Source organism: Semicossyphus pulcher, unplaced genomic scaffold, assembly GCF_022749685.1.
Source record: "Semicossyphus pulcher isolate SPU_LCO1_2020_fin unplaced genomic scaffold, fSemPul1.0.p SCAF_1, whole genome shotgun sequence".
Lineage (NCBI taxonomy): Eukaryota > Metazoa > Chordata > Actinopteri > Labriformes > Labridae > Semicossyphus > Semicossyphus pulcher.
This window is the reverse complement of record NW_027211603.1, coordinates 19625001-19645120: the sequence shown is the minus strand read 5'-3', so window position 1 is coordinate 19645120 and position 20120 is coordinate 19625001. Positions and strand designations below refer to the sequence as shown.

At 43.5% G+C, this 20120-nt stretch overlaps 1 protein-coding gene across 13 annotated transcripts in view; it reads left to right on the top strand.

The window, feature by feature from the left end:
• celf6 (CUGBP Elav-like family member 6) overlaps positions 1–20120 on the top strand; it is a 142996-nt gene that overhangs the window by 106953 nt on the left and 15923 nt on the right. For 4 of the 13 annotated variants that reach the window (XM_069681462.1, XM_069681245.1, XM_069682041.1 and 1 more), the window contains 7 exons: positions 1825–1904; positions 10058–10231; positions 11120–11267; positions 12562–12711; positions 13474–13536; positions 14111–14227; positions 17318–17461. In XM_069681462.1, coding sequence (XP_069537563.1) covers positions 1825–1904; positions 10058–10231; positions 11120–11267; positions 12562–12711; positions 13474–13536; positions 14111–14227; positions 17318–17461 — 876 coding nt within the window. The remainder of the gene's footprint in view (positions 1–1824; positions 1905–10057; positions 10232–11119; positions 11268–12561; positions 12712–13473; positions 13537–14110; positions 14228–17317; positions 17462–20120) is intronic. The other 9 variants (XM_069681683.1, XM_069681610.1, XM_069681970.1 and 6 more) reach the window with 6 other exon arrangements.

Below are 20120 nucleotides of genomic sequence, written 5' to 3'. Positions count from 1 at the left end.
AATGTGCACTATAATTTATGAGGCTGTGGCACTTCCAATTCTTTTCAGATGTTGTGCTCTGTGTCCCTTAACTTTTTTTTTTCCCTAGGCCAGAAAAAGCAAGGTTACAGCACCGACTTTTTGGTGTAGAAATGCAGGGGTATTGTATGTTTGACTTGACTTTGCCATTGATGGTGCGCGCCAAGCTCTGTAGTTTTTTCTGGTGGAGCAGAGCAGCCGGGGTCACTCAGATTCTGGCACGATATCTGAAAGCCTTGTTAGGGAAACAACAGCAAGTTATGTTGCCTCACAAAACCAAGAGGCTTTTCCAAGAACAAACTGCCCATTATTATTTCGACTACAAAGGTTAAATGCGTTTGTTCCTTCAAAGGCAGAGCTGCAGTCAAATGGCACACAGTGGGCACGCGCGTTTCAGTCGGACAAATGAAGACCTTTCCTGCCTCTACCCGGAGGGGTGTTCAAGTGAAGTAAAAGGGTGCTGGAGTGCTGTGACAGAATCAAAGCCTTCTTTGACTTATCTGTTTGCCTCTGTAGATCTGTACAGCTACACGGACATTTGACAGAACAGAAAACACATGGCCTTTACTGCCCATCACATTTCTGCGACAAAGGGGTTCCAGCATGCTTTACATTTATGGTGAAAAACAGACTGTCCTCTACTGATTGTGCACATACTGTATTTGCTTTAGTTCAATCGTTTATGGTGGGAATTAGTCACAGAACATCTCCTAAGCCTACCAATGAGTGTTTGTAATTGAAACGAATCATCACACCTCCTATGACATACCTCATGTGCCCGTTTTAATAGATATCAGCAGCTCTAAAGAAGCCCAGGACTGAACTCTGTAAAAGCCTGTCTGGTTCTGAGACACTGGAGCTGCTCGCCTAATGAAAAGGGGGCAGAATTAATCCACCAGTTTGTTAATTAGGTATCTCTTGACTTAACACATGAGCTACCTGAAGGCAAGGATAAGAATAGGACATAACAGAATACCTCGTGCAGTCTCTGACGACCATAAAGCTTAGAGAAATAGCTCCTGTTTAATTTAATGGCTTTTGGAAAATTACCACATTTTACTTTGCACTGTATTTCAGTTCACCAGCTCTCTCTTTATGTTGTAGTGCTTTAGTGCCTGTCCTTACCTCCACACTGATGCACTATTTAATCATATGGTTAGGATATGTAACCTCCAAAAAAAAACAAACATATTGTGCGTTATTATTATCTACTTAAATCATTTTTAACATCATTTGAAATGTTAATGCAATGAGGCTCCTTCAGACCGCCGCTGCCAACACCCGCTTCTCTTGTCTTCCAGCCAACTTTTTATGTTGACTTTCCCTTTTGTGCGTTAACCACACAACAGATTTAAGATGATTTGAATGCCCCTTGAGCAAAGCCCCCCTCCATGTGAAATTATACGCGAGCACAGATTCGGTTAGATAGGCAGATTATAATACTATGCCTTTGTCATCATAATCTCTTTTATGAGTGACTGCACACAAATCACAATGTGTAAATATTAAACAGATTAATAATCACAAACAAGTCAGGGTAGTAAATGCCTTGGCTGCATGCTCCAAAGTGGAGGGGGGTGGAATTAGAAATGGGCGAGGGACAGGATGTTCCACGCAGCTAATGCCTTCACTACAATTAGACTGATTTATTCAGAGTTACGCGCCGAACACACACATGGCGGAATATATTTACAAAGCAGATAACATGAAAACAATGGTAAAAATTGTGTTTTTGCTTCTTCTTCATTGCCACCTCGCTGATGTTGTGCCCCTCCCTCTTATTTCTCTTGTTTTCTGTGTGTGCAGGCTGCGCCTTTGTCAAGTTCTCCAGCCACGCAGAAGCGCAGGCCGCCATCAACAGCTTACATGGTGGACAGACTATGCCTGTAAGTAACACACTCACAACATGCAATTAAACGTACGCTCAGGCATATTTAAACGCAGTTACAAACAGTTGTTTATACCCTCAGTGTGGACGGTTTAAGAAAAGGAATGTGCAATCAGTTGGCTGTCTATTTCTGCCTGCTGTTTTGCCTCAAGGTAGACTGGGATAAAGTTTATAACAAAGATTGTTGTGTGTGTTCTGCAAAAACACAGACACTGACCAAGTCTTTCCTTTAAAGTTTTCTACTCCACATGTGTCAGCAACTGGAAGGTGAATGCCTCTTTTTAAATCTAATACTGAACGTCTTTGTCTCTGTTAGATGTTTGGAAAAAATCTACATTTGAGACAAAAACATACACACACGAAAAGACCTATTATCCATTGATGTACCCATTTCTTTATCTGTGTAATACATACATTTATAACACACAGGTATGTATATGCAGTCACCGTAGGGACTCTTCAAAGCACATCGACAGTCCACACTCCCACAAACGTTCTCGCTGTCTGTTATCGCGCACAAAAGATTCCTGCAGTCAGCATCTGCCACCTTCCAGCTGCACGCTCCGTATCTGTCTTTCACTCGATATCCATTCCCCTCTGCTATTCAGATTACCTTTAAAGCAGACAGATACAGAGTGTTTACATTCACAGTCCTAAAAAGATATGATTACTCTGCACTGCACATGAATCCTTGAATTTGTCCTCAGGAGACATTGTACTGTATATAATAATAGGTTTTCACTTATAAAGATGAAGATGAAGACATGGAAGGAAGGGCGGGGGGGAATTAAAGAGCATAGTTTAATATGTTGCTGCAGGTGTGAGTTTGTTCTGAGGTTGATTTCTATTGTTACTGTAGCCTACAATGATTATTAACAGCACTGAATGAATTTCAATTAAATAATTACTTGAAACCTGGAGTAAGAATTCTTCTCATCGTATAAATAGACGCCAAAACAAGCTCACAGAGAGCCTTCTGTTTCTGTTTGTTATAACTAAAATATTAGCTGATATTTGTCCCATTTAGATGTGCAGAACGAGCAGAGCGTCCTATTGGACGGCAAATTCAATGTTCAGTGACATTTGAGTTGTGTGTTGGTCTACACAGATCAATTTTAGGATAAATAAGTAAATGTAAAATAACAGATACAAAAGCAGATAAACAAACTAAAGCATAGATGACTGTTTTGTGATTACTTTTGTATTAACATTTCTTATTGCAAAGGTAAAATAGTCCTCCGTCAAAGGTTAATAGTTTGATCGGCTTTCTTAACCTGTTCCTGAAAACTGACGTTAGTGTAACATTAGTGTCATAGAGAAGTGATTTAAGTGATATTGTACCAAAAAAGGATTTCAATATGTAATTAACTTTTGATACTTTATATGCTGTTTAGGCAAATTTATTAGAGCTGCTAAATTGGTATTGTAGGAGCTCCATACACCAAGATATAAATGTGTGTCATCAGCATAACGGTGAAACTTCTTTGTTTGTTTTAGATAGGTTCAAATTAAATCCTGCATGTGAATGAAGGCATGGACTCACTTATCTTCTTCTGAGACAGCTGCATGTTTGATAACTAAATCACACCAGTGTCCAGAGTTAACATAACACATAAAACACTGGGTTTAACTAATCATAATTAACAGTCTCGTCCAACAACAAGGGGAAAATGACTGAAAAACACTGAAAACACAAGTCACCGCCAAATGAACAGTGACAGTTTGGCCCCTGTCAGGGGACTATTTTTGTGTGAAGAATATTAAACATTTAAAGCACTTGAAAACACTTATCAGGGGAGGCTTCATTACAGCGACTAGAAGGGAGGTTAACGAGTTAGTCAATAATATTGAAAAGCACCCTACCGTTAAGATGGATCTTCAAAATGAGGTCAGATTCATAAGCTGCTTTTGCTTCCTTAACTCCCTCCTGATATTTCAGCACTACGTCCTTCATGATATTCTTGGACCTTGTAGTTTATTAGCCTTCCGCTAACTCTTCATATTTATTCTTTAACAGATAGTTTAAGTTTATGTTGATGTTGTGGAATGTTGTTTAGTATTATATGAATATAGTCATAAATCAGACTACATAAAAACTTACATTTACAGAGATAAAAGACAAATATAGGTGTTTTATTGAGGCTTTTGTGTGACGCATAATGACCATTACACAGAATCACACAGGATGTTTTAATGTATCTAGAGAACAAGAGCGAACGTGCAATGCAAGAGAGAGGTGCAAGAATCAGTTTGGTCAGTGTGGACTGTGGCACAATTTTATGGCTTATCTTTAAGTATAAGAGGAAGTAAGGAGAGTAGATGTGTTGGTCCAGTTGACTAACAGTATGAAGTTGGTGATCTGTTAAACTTAAGACTGAGGCCACCAAACTTTCAACTCTTGTCAAGTGACAGTTAATACTGAATTTGATATGCTGCTGTCGGGCTTCAACAAGGCCACCAAAAAGGTTTAAGTATAAGAAATGATAAATTACGAAGCATCTCCCTGCCAGTTTTGGGTGTGTGTTGAGTCCTGCACAGCTGGACACACACACACACACACACACACGAGCACACACTCTTCCTGGCAGACGTCCGCACCTTCACACACTTCACTGATGTTCCGCAATAAATATTTACGGACGCTTCCTGGCAGCCAGATAGTGTCCTGGAAGCCAGATGTAATTTACACATCTTTTTGATGCCGCCTCATTTTGCATTACATTGAAGTAGCGAGGGAGCGAAATGAGCGGTGGTGTCGGTTAAACTTTGTGTGTGGTTGTTGTGCTCGGCGGAGACCAAACTTTTTGGCATGTAAACCACAAGGGTCGAAATATAATAAGCAGTGGGCCACGAGCCGGAGAATAATCATGTTGCGCACTGATGGTGCACAATTATGACAGGCCTCTTATTGAAATTTGATTATAATCAAGATATTTACCTTCTACTCAAACTATCTTGTTGACTCAATCAACAGAATATGTTTACGTCCACAACATTTACATAATTGGACTCATCTGGGGCTGTTTTTTATTTCCTGTACGATCAACATTTGGCTCATGTGGACAACTTTTGCGCACTTCCTATATGTTTGTTTAGCACAGACACAGTTTTACGAGGTCTGGCCTCTGGGCCACCTGAGGTCTGCTGCAGATAAACGGTCCAAGGCAACATATGGAGCCCCAAACAGACCTGGGGCGGATCAAGAGCCATCCAAAAGTTCATTAATAATCTATATTATCCATATCTCTCTCCCTCCATCCCTGCACCTGTTATCCTCCTCTCCCCAAATCCAACTTCCACTCAGATTAATAGGCAAGGTGGCCATTAGTACCCAACTAAGGCTTGGGTACCGATGGGGGATGCAGTTAATTTGGATAATATCAGTGCCACATGTCGTCAACAACAGACTAACAGGAGGCAGGATTCAGAGAGTGGGCTGCTCAGCTCACTGCCTGCTGCCAGCTGTGAGGTCTGGATGAACCTTGAACAAAGAGTTGTCTCTCACTCTCTCCCTGTCTCTCTCTCCCTCTTAATGTTCTCTCCACAGCATCTGTGTTACCTGGCACACGCACACATGCCATAAATAATACCTGCACCAAAATACGCTGGCCCAAAATGAAAGGCTTTAATGAAGCTTAAGGGCAAGGGATGCCACCGAAGGGCATGCGCTGATAGATCGGGTCATAGCTTTAATTGATGTTTATTGCAGATTGCAGGTGCTTCCAAAATTAACTTAAAAGGCGATTGGGCAGCAGAACAGGCTCTCTCACTGGTTCAGCTGTTGAACTACAGTAAGGCTGCAGAGGCACAGGTGGCAGAACTTCAAATGGCAGAGCCGGGGGCAGGCAGACAACACCCAGCAAATTGCAGACATTGTCATGTTCGGTGTCACAGCATGGCTGACAGGGTCTGCGGAGCTCGCTGATGTTGGCAGAAACAAGACAGTGCATGTGTGTCATGCTATAGTTCTGGATTAATGAGAGATAAGACCAAGGCAGAGAGCAGTGTCATTGCAGCACACGATTCATCAAACGCCACATGAAGCTGCTGTAGAATCTCGGCACGCTTGACGCTGACATGGAGTTTTTGCGATCCTCACATATTGTTGCGGAGCGTGTTATTTACAAAATGCTGTACACACCATGCGAAGACGCCATACTGAATGACAGTTATCCGATTCTGTGTCGTTCGGCTTGATGCAGCTGCAGCAGTATGTGGTGGACAGCGAGGCCAGACCAAGACAGCATCATCCAGAGCTAATGAGAGACAGTCCTCCCATGAGGCTAGCAGAGATGTAGCAAGGTTCACAGAGTTGAATACAGAGCCCACAGGGGGCTCATCCAATTACCAACAAACTTGTTATGGTGTATTCAATTAATTTCTTACACATTCTCGATTAACACTTTTAGAGTCTCCAGAAACCTGAGACAACTTTGGAAGTTTGGTTCGTCATTTAGAAGCCGCTGTTTGAGAGAAAATCATTAACATGCTTCAGAAATGACAGCCTTCCCTTCAATGAGTGTGTCGCTATATTACATTGCTGTAAGCCTCTGTGGAGGCTGGAAGATGAGTGTGTGTTTACCTGTTGTTACACACTTAACACCAGTGTCTTTGTATCACAGTAATGCGCAGATAAAAGCGTAATTCCATTTCACTGCCGTAGTTGAGTTCTAATCCCTCAATTACTGTTGTGTATTTTCCATCTACACATTTGGTGGCCCATACAAAATCCAATATGGGAGATTTTCACAAGTCAAGTGCGTTGTTCAAGAAATTAGATTAGTTTTTGAACCCGTGACAAATTCCTTAGTTGTACCTGTCAAAAGTGAAGGCTCCCTGTTGGCCCTTATCAAATTCAGTGAATTCATTTTCGCTGCAGGTACGGGAGTCGTGCCGGCAGAGGTTATTATTCTGTTTGTTTGTCAGCTTGTGATTTTCTGCTGCCGCTGAGGAGTGGCTGCTTTGCATCCAGAGCCTATTGTCTGCTGCCACCTGTTCCTTCATTACCTGTCCACATATTACTCTTTCCTATATTGAGAGAAACTTTTGATCCTGCGGTGGATCACTCTTGGAAATCTGCCTTTTCTGATTGGAGATCTAGAGGAAATACAACCGCGTAGATGTGAGGATATAAAAAATTCTCCTGTTCCGGGGTGAGGATAAAAGAAAGTTCTATTTTTGATTTCAGAGGGGGCTTTTAGGCTGTAAAAGTCAGAACTGCTTGGCTTTAACATGAGTGACAGATCTGACAACACCTGCAGAGAATGTTGTATTGCTTTAGCCCGAATGCCAAGTCTTCTCAGCGTAGACACTGCAGACTGGGTCTCCTCCCGTGCTGTCGTCTGCAGCAGAGCGCTCTGCTGGGAGAAGCCAGACCAGGCCAGACTCTTGAGTCATGGTGCAGTGAGTACAGGCAGCCTCAGGCTTTCACAGTCCCCAATGCATTCTTCATGAGGTATTAAATGAATGTAAGAATACACAGACACACAATGCAGAGAAAATGAATGTGATCTAAATGCCAGGCGCCCGTGCTGCAGGCAGGCTTGAGCAACAACGCTGGAGGAGGATGTTTGCTCAGTGCCAGCCTCATTAAATCCAACAGCCCCGTCCCTTCAGCTGGCCCACAAAGTTGAGGAAGAACTGAGAAAGGTCAGGAGGTGGGATGAAATGAAATTAGAAAGGGAGAAATTGTGCCGTTAACGCCGCCACGTCGGAGTATTGATTTAACTAATTGAAATGGCATCGAGGGAGAAACACCAGATGGGTCTCCTCTGGCCTGAGGTGGGGTGCTGGCTGGCTCTGATAGGATCCCATCTGAGACGCACTGTCCCTGGGGTCCATGCTGATGCTTTTTCTCCATTCCCCAGCCGGTTCTCGCAGTTATCTACAGCCAACACATTCTCCTGGTAGTGTTAATAGAATGTTTGTGAGACACTTTTCACACCGGTGAGTCGCTGCTTACTTGCAAAGCCACTGAATGAGGACTTGTTTATCTTTTGCATGTAGAAGATCATTTTACTGTTTTTTATAAAGAAAGGGAAAAATAAACAGCAGCTGATAAAGTATAAGGCTTAAAATTGCTGACTGAAAGTAGGTTAATGAAAAAAAAAAAAAGTCATTTCAGCAGAATAAATACATGACTTCATGTTACGTAAGATGTGTTGCAGCAGCTATGACTACCCAAACCGCAAAGCACGAGACCACCCCGGCAAACTGCCCTCTCAGTGACACTATCGCTTAGCTGTCCCTGTTTAAAATTTCATGAAGTGCCTACAAAACTAGGACACACTTTTTGTTTGAATTACTATTAAATAGCATGTAGTAAGGCTGCACAACAGTAAGACGGAGACTGTGTTTGTTCATCTGCTGAATACACACTCGGCTGCATTATTCAGCTTCACGGGGCATACGTTTGTTTGTTTCTCTGATTTTCTGTTTGGATAGCTCTGCTTTAGTAATGTGTCGCCTGTAGGTAGCACTCAAGCTTAAACCTGGACCTGTGGAGCTGCTCCGTCTAGCTTTGTCAATTTCAATTTCTCACACAGAGAATCACAGAAAAAACAGGTGTATGGGGCATCGCTCACACTGGTCATCTTTTTATGTCGCTGAGTCCCCCTGCAAATCACTCACATTTTAGACTTCAACAGCCACGGAAAAAATGGAAATCTAAATCAAAGGCTGAATTTGTCCTGACCCTGTCAGGATGAGACATTTTGTGAAAGATGAATCCAAGTTGTGATTATGGAGTCCTTTTCTCCGCATGTCTTTGCTTTTATGATCTTACTAATCATATCCTGACTGCCCCCTGGCTGCCTGTGTCCTTCTGTCCTGGTGGTGCTCCTTGCTCTTTCCCAGCATGCACTGCCTGTAATTAAATAGGAGCCTGGTCCTCTTGACAGTATCTGTGGCTGCCTTCTCTGCCTGGCAGTCTCCTCATCCACCCTCTCTCTCTCTCTCTTTCTGTATCTCTCTCTCTGTCTTTCACTCACTGGCAGACGCTCTCCCTCCGTCTCTCCTTGCATGGATGTCACAAGAGGAACTGACTCTGGTCTCTGTCTCTCAAATGATTTAATTGGATGCAAACTCAGGAGCACGGACATCAATACGGAACTATATCTGCCATAAGGCAGAGCCATTAGTCAATACTTCGCCCTCCACATGCCGAAGGCTTTTGTCAGACCTAATTACCCAGGACTGTATTCAGTGGAGCTTCACCAGTGGGGGACTGGGACTCCTGTGGGATCTGGTTAGGATCACAGTTCACTTCCAGTGTATACAGTGGAGTTTGAAAGTTCACCAAAGCAAATATCACTCACTATTTCCTTCCAGTTAACAGTGACAGCTAAATGACCGCAGGCATGGGAGGTTCACATTCACTTCCACTCACTTCCTGTGCTTAGATATAGTACGTCTCCGAGGCTGGATGTAGTGCAGACATCAGATGACAGAAATGAATCACTCGCTCAGGACTCCCTCCTTTGTGGTGATGTAAAGAATCACACAGCTTGTCTTTTTTATTATGGAGTCAACATGCTGTTTGAGGTCATTTCCAAACGGAAACACACACATTATGAGAAAGCTATTTTCAACAACACAGAAAACGATGCAGATGAAATGCATGTAGTATTTCTAAAGGAAGCAACACATGCTAAGATCAAGACTATTCTGAGGCATGTGATACAATGTCAGTCAGTGACAATGGTCTTAGTGGGAACAGTATTTTATGTGAGCTTTTCGGCTGTATTGCAGAATATTTTTGTCTTGTTTTCCTCCTTCCCAGTGAAAAACGATTCATTCAGTCTAAGGATCTTTTCACAGACAGTTTTGGCTATCAAACAGCAGCTCATTAGCTGGTTGGCCAGCTGAAGTGGCAGGTGCAATCAGCAAAACACTTCTGAAAGTAACCATGCTAGTTGCAAAAGTTGGTAGGCCTATTATTAGTTTGTGGAAGTTTGTGGAAGTGTTTATTTGTATTTGTTCATCTCCAGGCATCCAAGTAAAGCAGTGATAATATACTGCAAAGTGTGCATTCAACTTTTTCATGAAGAAAAAAACATCAGAAAGTTGAATAACTGGACCCGTCTACAAAAAGTTTGTATAAGTTTGGAAGTTTAGCAGCATATTCCACTAACCTTGCATGTGTCACTCCAGGGTGCCTCGTCCAGTCTGGTGGTCAAGTTTGCAGACACGGATAAGGAGAGGACCCTGCGCAGGATGCACCAGATGGCGGGCCAGCTCGGCATCTTCAGTCCCATGACCATCCAGTTTGGGGCCTATGGCGCCTACTCACATGCTGTAAGTCTCAGCCCGGCGGGGGAGGAGACGGTGAGCTTTAAAAAAGAAAACAAAAAACTGTCATGATTTGAGGTTTGAACTCACAATCTTTCCCACTAGGCATGTGACACTCCCGGCGAAGAACTCCTTAAGTGATTCACACCTTTAAATGGCTGTTAAGAGTCCAAGTTTGCAATACGGCTCTGTTTTTATAGTGTGTCTTTTTATCCTGCTTATCGTGTATGCCCAGCGTTACAGCTTTACTTTCATAGAGTTGCAAGCATCCATTTTACGTTCACTCTGCACTCCCCGTATTTCCTGACTTGGTCTGTGAATTTAAACTGCCATCTGAGCCTTGCCTCTTTAACATTTCATGTACTCACACATATGCCTTTACACTTAAACACTGGTGCATTTAATTACCAGAAACCCACTCCAGCTCACCCCCTACCCCCTTCCCCTGCAAGCTCAGCCAACCCCCCGTTTTATATTCACGCATGAAAGTAACAGCCTGGTTAGAAGTCTGTGAGATTTTGCACTCACACAGTAGCTAACAACTCTTCCTGACAGGTGAGAATCGCCCACTCATGCACACTCTCTCCACTAACTCTGCCATCACATCTCCCTTTTTTTTCCTCTCAAACATATGCACTCACTACTTATAGATATACATAGTGTGCAGCTTACTGCATAGCCTTCATATCGTGTCAGTATAATGAGCACGAGGCCAGAGCCGGGTTACAGTCGCTGGGAAGCAACGCTGCAGGGCAACACAGACCACTCTGTTGAAGAACAAGGCCTGGGCCAAGCAAACAGAGATGTGAGAGTAAACAGGCTCTGGTCCTGCGGCTATTTCACCCTCCTTTTCCTTTTCTGTCCTTCCCTCCATCCCTCTCCCGCCACTCGCCTCTCTCTCCCCACTGCTCTTTAATCCAACAGCAGATGATGCAACAGCAAGCAGCCCTGATGGCAGCAACACAAGGGTCCTACCTGAACCCCATGGCGGCCATCGCTGCCGCGCAAATGCAGCAAATGGCAGCTTTCAATGTCAACGGCCTGGTGGCTACTCCCATGACACCATCCTCAGGTACACACTGATAAGCACGAACACACAAACACACGAACTGGTGCGGGAGCAGACAAACACACGCAGGGCTGCTCTGACCATTCCTCACTGCTGCCCTGGAACATTTTCATCATTAGCAGGAATTATAGAAGCAGTAGTAATGAATTCATTCAAGGCCTCGCTGCTTTTGCCCTTGTTACATTTTTTAAGAAGTGGGCCTCAGTTTCAGAAAAGCAGACAGTGCCAGTGTTGAATTAGCACAAGCGGAGCCGTATATTGAGTGAGACATGACGGGAGAAGATGTACAGCATTCCTTGACACTCATTGGCAGCCACATTATACTCTCTCTCTCTCCTCCTCGCTCTCATTATCTCTCTCTCGCTCTGTCTGTCTGTTGCTCTCTCCCTCTGTGTCTCTGTGACAGTGTGTGTTTTCTGGGACGACGGCCAATCCGATGACTTTGGATGCAGAGTCCTTGGCTTATACAATATAAGAGCAAAGATTTGTGTGAGATAATCCGGGACCCCGGTCTGAACTATCTTTTTGGCCGTTGTCGCGAGGAGCTTTGATGGCTCGACACTAAGTAGGCAGGCGGCCTGAAGGCAGGGTCATTGCAAATGTATTAAATAAAGTGGCTTGACGCTGTACCTGGCATTTGTAATCCACAAGTCCTACATATACCAAGTAATGCCTATCAGACATAATCCTACATGACTTAAATGTCCTTCACCTGGATTAGTCAAATAATAAAAAGCCATCGGCACAAAAGGGCACTGACAAGGTGACAGACTTTGAATATCCGGACAAGGAGGGAAAAGCAGTTCAAAGAAGAGGCACAGGCCCCTGCATCCAATATCCTGCACATGTGGAACCTCTCCCTGATAGTTAATGTTGAACAACTACTTTTTTTACCTTGAAAATTACAGTAAAGTACCCAAGTGACAAAAATATACCGTCAAACAAAGAGGAAATATTTTAAAAATCTGACTCTACTTGAAAGTGTTCTATTCTTTGCTCCATTTTCCCCGGCGCCGCCCTTACACCTTGATCACTGTGCTACCTTTACTGATTTTAGTCACTGTACCATTAGTTCAGGCTGAACTGGCACCAATTTGGACCAAACTACACTTCACGGCAGGTCAAAGGGTACACATTTGTGCTCATGAGGGCCCATTATGTGCCTGTTATACAGTAGTACACTTGTGAGAAAATTTCAGTACAAAATTACACTTCTCTTCTCTACGTCTATTTTGAGTGTGAAGCCTGTGAAGCGTGAACCCTGCAGTTTCCATAATGACTCTGTATCCATTTGCAGGCACCAGCACACCCCCGGGCATCTCTGCCACAGCCGTGCCCAGCATAGCCGCCCCTATCGGGGTCAACGGATTCAGCGCCCTCCCGCCTCAAAGCAACGGGCAGCCCACCTCCGAGCCAATCTACACCAACGGCATTCATCCGTACCCAGGTGAGCCGACGAAGGTTTGAGATGCACGTGCAACATCTACTGCTATATGATCTCTGACCCTGAAAGTTAACATTGGCGACTTGTCCTGATGGTGATCTATAAATATTTGATTATGCGAGCGTTTTGATGTGAAAGAGAACATCATCTAAATGCCACGATGAGTTTGACAAATTGACATGGCAGACTTTAAAAGTTGACAAGAGTCTTCTTTTTACTTCACACCCTCGTCACATCTTTTTCTGATCTGAAGTGAAGCGTTTCAGGCTCGAGGGTTAATCAACAGTGTCTTTGGCAGATTTCTGAGCAGCCAGCCCCAGTATCATGATGAATCCATCAGTTCATCCATCAGTCCATTACGCTTAATTTGATGTGTCTCAGCCTCGTCCTCGGCTTCTTAATGTTGCCGGGGACTGATTCCTGAAGCATTGACAGACACCCACTCCCTGTTTCTGCATTATGCAGAGGCAGCTGCAATTGTAATGAACTACAAAGTGGTTTGTTTGGCATGTTGTTAATATTTGATGCAAACATCTGGGGCGAACAGGCTCTCTGAAGAACTGAGAGTTGACAACCCAAATTTCTCCCACTCTCTGTGTGATCTTACCCCCTGATGGTTCTCAATTTCTGACGCGCTCTTTAACATTCTCTCTTTATCTCCGTCTCTGTCTGTCTTGACCATTCTCCCTCCTCTCTGTATCTTTTTCTTCCATTTTTCCTCTCTGTCACCACCCGCACTCCGTCTCTGTTTTCATCTCTCTGCAGCACAGAGTCCGACGGTGACCGACCCTCTCCAACAGGCTTATGCCGGCGTCCAACACTACGCAGGTGATCCGTCTCTCCTGCCTCCTCTTCTCTCTCACTTCTTCCATCTGTCCCTTTCCCCTCTCCCCTCTCCCGCTCTGTTTGTCACATCAGTAGACACTATGACAGGTAAAGATAACCGGACGACCAGCCAATTTCCTCCCGGATTAGACTACTTTACATTAGGATTGTAAAAGGATTTTCAGTGGACTTGATTATACACCCACACACACAAAAAAAGGATCTTAATTCTGAAAGTACACGGAGAGCTGAGGATCTGAACCTGGCGTAGCCTCCTACATAAGAGATGACATAGACCTATCATAACCGCTGCTTTCTGCCTGACATCAGCTCTCATTAACACGGTGTAAGTCTCCCTCTCTTTCTTTGTGTGCCTGCACTCCACTCCCCTTTCTGCCGTACTCTTTGTGTAGTGAACCGCAGCTGAACGAGCCCCGGCTCCCAGTCATAATGCAATTTATTTATGCAATGCCTAAAAGGACGCAAACGAACAATGGAATAATGATTTGAGTTTTGTTGTGTCAAATATGAAAATGGAGATGTGAAAAATTCCACTCTGGTTCTCCCTTTGCAACAGCAGCCTACCCTGCCGCCTATGCGCCAATCAGCCAAGCGTTCCCCCAGCAACCAACCATCATTCCCCAGCAACAGAGGGAAGGTAAGAGCGAGCGAGCGCGCCCACCCAAGATAAAAGGTGATAATTGCCATGTTCCATTCTAATGTAGCTGTGCTGCTTTGAATTAGCGAGGGAGGGAAAAAGCTGGCTGGGGAAAATGTGAGAAAAAGGCTCCCCATTTAAAGAGAAGAACATTAGCAGTGAGATGGAAAGTTACTCTGTCATTATTCAAAAACTGCACTAATTCAAACTCGCAGCGTTGGACTGCTTAATCAGTCCATTACAATGTGTTTAAGTGGTTATAAATATTCATCAGATTAATTAGCTGCATGCATAATCATTTATTACCATTCCTGGTGTAGTGTTCCTTCCTATGCCACAGCATCAGATGTAATAAAGCATAGGATATACTGTGATGCTAAATCACCCGTTTTGACGCCATTCGTCAGTCTCAATTATTCATCTATATGATTGTATGAGACAGCGTAGAGTGGCATGAATATTCAATATAGGAGCTCTGAAATTGAGCGTTGCCTAGAGGAAAAGATTATGTTTGCATTTTTTCTGTAGCGCGAGTGCAAGACGGGGTCACAGAGTAGAAACGTATGGAAGGAAAAAACTTGCAGGCAGAATTTCACACAGCAGAGAAGCACACAGTTAAGGACATCCCATCTTTCACTGCTAACTTGAAACATTTTAATCATTAGCAAGAATTATAAAAGTCATGTTAACACACACACACACACCCATTATTTCTCTCTCTTTCGCACACACACACACACACACACACACACAAACACCCAGAGCTATTCTTGGTTGAGCCAGTGGCCTGTCTGAGTTCTGGGCTCCTCTGGGTTTTGGCTGCTTTCCCAGCCTGTCTCAGTCCACTGCCACAGTCTGCAGCGCTGCCATTTAACAAGAGACACCTAAACCGGAATACACAGGAGCAGTCGAGCCTCAGCTTCAACCTCCCTCTGAGAGCTAACAATTTCCACAATACATCCTCCAAGTCCGCGCATGTCTGTGTGTGTGTGTGTGTGTGTTTGTCAACAAAGGACGCCCCAAAAATCCAAAAATATCATTTTAACAAGATTCATCTTTATGATACTACTTGAAAATATGTCATTTCATGTCAGCAGAGCCTTTTAGGCAGTGCGACATGTCTACACTGTATAGTTACACACACTTACACCGCAGATGCAAACCTCCTCTCTCCGCCACTCAGAACCAAGCACCGATCCCGGGGTGACAGAGCTTTATAGCTGCCCCCTCCCTCTGGAACTCTGTACCCCGACACATCCGAGACTGCACCGACCTGACCTGATCAAGACCCACCTTTTAGAACTGCTTTTAACTCTCTGAATTGCACAAGTAGAATCATCTCGGCTAGGTCCTACAAGAAAGAAAGATCAAAGTCAAAGTGACAGAATCTGAAATATATTGTCTTTTTTATTTTACTGATTATTCTTTCTCAGCTCTAACATTACTCACAATGCAACTCTGCCAACACATCGGTTGGAGATTGGGTTGTGTTCGGCTAATAGCAGCCAATGTAGCCTCGAGCCTGTAGCCTCAAGCAGAGATGAGGAGTGAGCTCCACAGGTCTGGTAGATCACTTCTTTTTAACTCCACACTCCAAGATATTTTTCATTTTCAAGATCATTTTCAGACATAACAATACAATTAGACATAACAAGACAATTTGTGAACTTTTTTCTGCAGTACAAGTCCTCCTAACGATCAACAGACGTTTTGAAAAGTAGCTAATTCTGCTTATTTGGAAGTGACTTCTTATCCTAAGCGGTGCCTAAAAGTCATGCAGCCATGCGTCTGGTGTTAAATAATGCAGCCAGATTAACTTGTCAACGTGCACTTTCAGAACATTTTGCACTTCTGTTCTACTACTACTGTCAGTTACCCTGCTGTGACTGGATTAAAGCAGAAGTGTCACACACTCATACATCTTATAGAGTGTTTGCTCTTTTACCTAATGCAATGACAAACAAAAAAAAAACAGGTGCAATGTTTTGGCAAACCCAGCCTATAAAGCATCTTTCCCTGAAACAAACCACTTCTCTTCAAAGCAGGAATTCTCAAAGACACCCAAACCTAAACAGACAGAAATGAGATTCAGCCTTTAACTGTTAAAAAAAAAACTCCACTCTGTCAACCTGTGTGTGCGCGTGTGTGTGTGTGTGTGTGTGTGTGTGTGCGTCCTCTATCTCAGCGAGGCATAGCAGCACTACAGCCAGCCACCACTGCAGCTCTCTTATCAGCCTTCTCACAAGCCCCCAGTCTCATCTCGTCATGCTATCACCCTGAGCAATGAGACAGGAGAGAATGCTAGCCGGGCAGCCGGCTGCAAGCATACTGTCCCAGAGTCCATCACATCTCTCTCTCTCTCTGTGTCCATGCTTCCCTCTCTCTGTCTCTCTACAGTTCATTCCCTCCTTTATCCTGATTGGCCTGTACAATATGTGGCAGCCGGGCGGATGAGTGTGGAGGGATGGAGAGAGATTGGAAGACAGTCCTACTGTCACACAGTAATTGGGACAAAAACTTGGCTTATGCTCTGCCTCCTCCTCCTCCTCTCTCCTCCTCCTCTGCTTCTCAGAGTTTCTCTTTCTCAATATAACCGACTTAATCTTTCTCTTTCAATCAACCTCTGTGTTTTTTTCTTCGTCCTCCTGTTGTCTCTGTTTTTATCTCTGGCTGTTTCTCTTTTTTACCTCCATCTCCGCCTCTCTGTGGATCTTTAAATGTGCACAGCTATTGCCTGCATATTTTCTGAGACAACAGTCACATTTAAGTGCATAATATGAATACTAAAGTGCCACCTATGTATATGGGTATTATGCGAAATGGGGTTCTTGGAGGGATTCAAATGGAAACTGCAGAAAAAGATGTGACCTTATAACACTTGTAAAACTAGATTAAGGTGTTTACTTCACACATGCCACCATAACTAGGTTTACATAACAAATTTGTGTGCCACAGGTGGCACAGTGTTTACATGGCGCCTGTGTTCCTCGTATTATTTTCTTTATTGTTTGTATTGAGTCATTTTTTCCACCCATGTTATTACAGTCAGTATCTCTCTCTCTCTCACTGGGCATCCCCTGTTTACGCTCCCATGTAACCGTCCTGTTGTCTTTCTCTCATCACCAGGGCCAGAAGGTTGCAACCTGTTTATTTATCACCTGCCCCAGGAGTTCGGAGACGCGGAGCTCATGCAAATGTTCCTGCCTTTTGGCAACGTCATCTCTGCCAAAGTCTTTGTGGACCGAGCGACCAATCAGAGCAAATGTTTCGGTGAGTCAAAAATCATTGGTAAAGATAAGAAAAAAACAGATCCATTAAAATTTGGATTGCTGACAAACTCCCTGGTCACCTCACACAGTCATTCTGTATGTAACAGGGTGATGGAGCTCAGCAATCGAAGGAGGGGAGAGTTGTGTGATAGGGGCTTCACGCTTCTGGAAATGTGGCTTGAAATATTGAAAATGCATATATGATATCAACTATTTCTCAAGACTGTGTGGGCACATCCAATCTTTTTTTTTTCCTGGCTCCGCTTACAACTAGAGCCCATTTGACAATCAGCATTGTGCTACACTAAACAGTATGTTTTAGCCGTCTGACTCAGACTCAGAGTACGAAGCAGAAGCCATCTGCCTTCTGTAAATATTCATTTCACTCAGTCACTGAATGAGTTGAAAAATGCTTTGCTGTCTTTATCATAGTTAGCAGTTAGCATACACTTGCAACTTTATAGCTGAGAAGCTCCTTTTGCTTTCAAACCTATGAATGCTAATGCTAAATGATAGCTCGGTCGCGCTAGCTAGCGCTGCATTATTACAGCTCAACTCCCCCAGCCGACACTGAACAGCTGCCACCAAAATAGTTTATTAAGGACACAAACTGAACTCCGGTAGCTGAGAAGAAGGCAAACGCCGTCCACACTCAACACTGGCGGCCATCAATACTTAGCCCAAGGACAATGCTAACGCTCAAAGTGCCAACTGAGTGACTTTTTTCTGTAATCGGTTGGCAGAAATGAATAAATGTAACTTATTTATTGAGTAATTTCGCCCCATTCAAACCAAAATCAGTAAAGTTAAGATCAATTTTATTAAAAATATTTTAGTTTTGGATTGAAAGATGCTAACTATTATGCACATAAACCCTAGATAACATTAAGGGGTGTTTTTAATCACATTCAACATAGCTCCACTCATCTATTCATCACCCTCTCCGTCACAACATCCCGAATACATCAGTATCAATCCCCCCTTCCCTGCCAAACCCAGCCTCCCTAACCCAAGAGAACAAAATTTTCCCAGAACCCCCCCCCCAGTCCTCCAGCCGGGCAACCAAGCAGCATCCCTCCACCCACTCCCCTTCTCTTCTCTCACCTCCCACACAGCAAACCAGTTCATCAGGGTGGAGGCAGTGCAGGTGGAATCCATGGGCTTAAAGAGATAATAATAGACTGGTGTGGGCCTTGCTGTTGATTCAGTTGGACAGCAGCACCCAGGAGACAGTCAGGCGGAGAGAGAGAGAGAGAGAGAGAGAGAGACTCCCAGCATTGGCTTTCTTTCACTTTCTCTTCAACGTGGCACGTCTATGAGGCTTTCTCCTCCTCTCTTCTATCGTCTGTCTCACTCCGTCCATCCCGTCTCCCCCCTCTCCTTTGTGTGCCTTCTCTAAACATATGCCTCTCGCTATCACTATCCGTCAGTCAACAAGGGGGAAGGACAAAGGGGCGGTGACCTCATCAGTCTCACCGGCTTATTTTCCTAGGCTAGTAATTAAGATCTTGGCTGAAAAACAGCTATTTAACCCATGATTCTTTTGTGGATTTCTTTTTTTTTTTTTTTTTGCTCATTTCTCCCTCCTTTTTATAGCAGAAGCCCCGGGGCTCTTTTGTGAGACGTTAACAAATTAGGCACAAGATACTGTGCATTAAGGGGGATAAGTTATTAGGCCTCAAAGAAGTCGGAACGCTTCATCTGAAAAATGTGTGAGTTTAGTCTTGATGCTGTGCTTAATGAGGGACTGTAGCCTCATGGCCATGCAGTAGATATATACAGTTAAATAAACGTAGAAAAAAATATACCTGAAGAAAAAAAAAAGTCAAAATATTTCCAGTTATCAATCATTTTGAAGGAACTACTTCTTCAAACCTGCTTGCCGCAGCAGAATCATTCTTGCGAGTTCCCACAGAAGCATGTCCTGATATCTCTGCAGCACAGGTGAACTGCATTTTGGGAATGTGAAAGGAGATAATCAGACATCACTCTCTGAGATGGAGTGTTTACAGAGAAGCTGGGAAATTTGAATAAGATGAAAAGGTCACTGGAGGAGCACTCGAAGCATGTTCGTATAAAGGATGTATTTCTGGAGTAGGATTAAGAGTATATCTTGAGGGATACATCACTGTCGCTTCAGACAGGTGCCTGTTTGCTTTAATAGGTTTATTTGCACTGTGATAAAATGGATATGAATATGTGACATGGCATATTAAACAAGTGAGATGAAGAAAAATCTAACGGATGTATAAATATTTCACCTTAAAGCTAATTTAAATGCTCAGATTAGAAGAAAGCATGAGTGACACAGGTGTTGACACAGCCTGTTTTAATGTTAATTGGGTTACCGAATCATCCTTAAGGCACACGTTAACCCCACAGACATCCACAGACGAGAAGCTATATGCCTGTGTTTCATTTAACCAGGGACTCTATGGATGCGACATTAGTCTTAATCCTCTGCATTTAGTCGCTCAATATTGACTTTTAAAAGTGATCAAAGCTTACCTTGTTAAGTGGAATTAGCTGGATTTAGCTTGAAAATGAATTTCAAAAGGTCTTCTGAGAGAGGAATGACGCACGCACGCACAGACACACACCTATAAAAGGAAGCCCGCTGCTCTTTAGATACGAAAATGCACACAAGGAGATGAAATGTA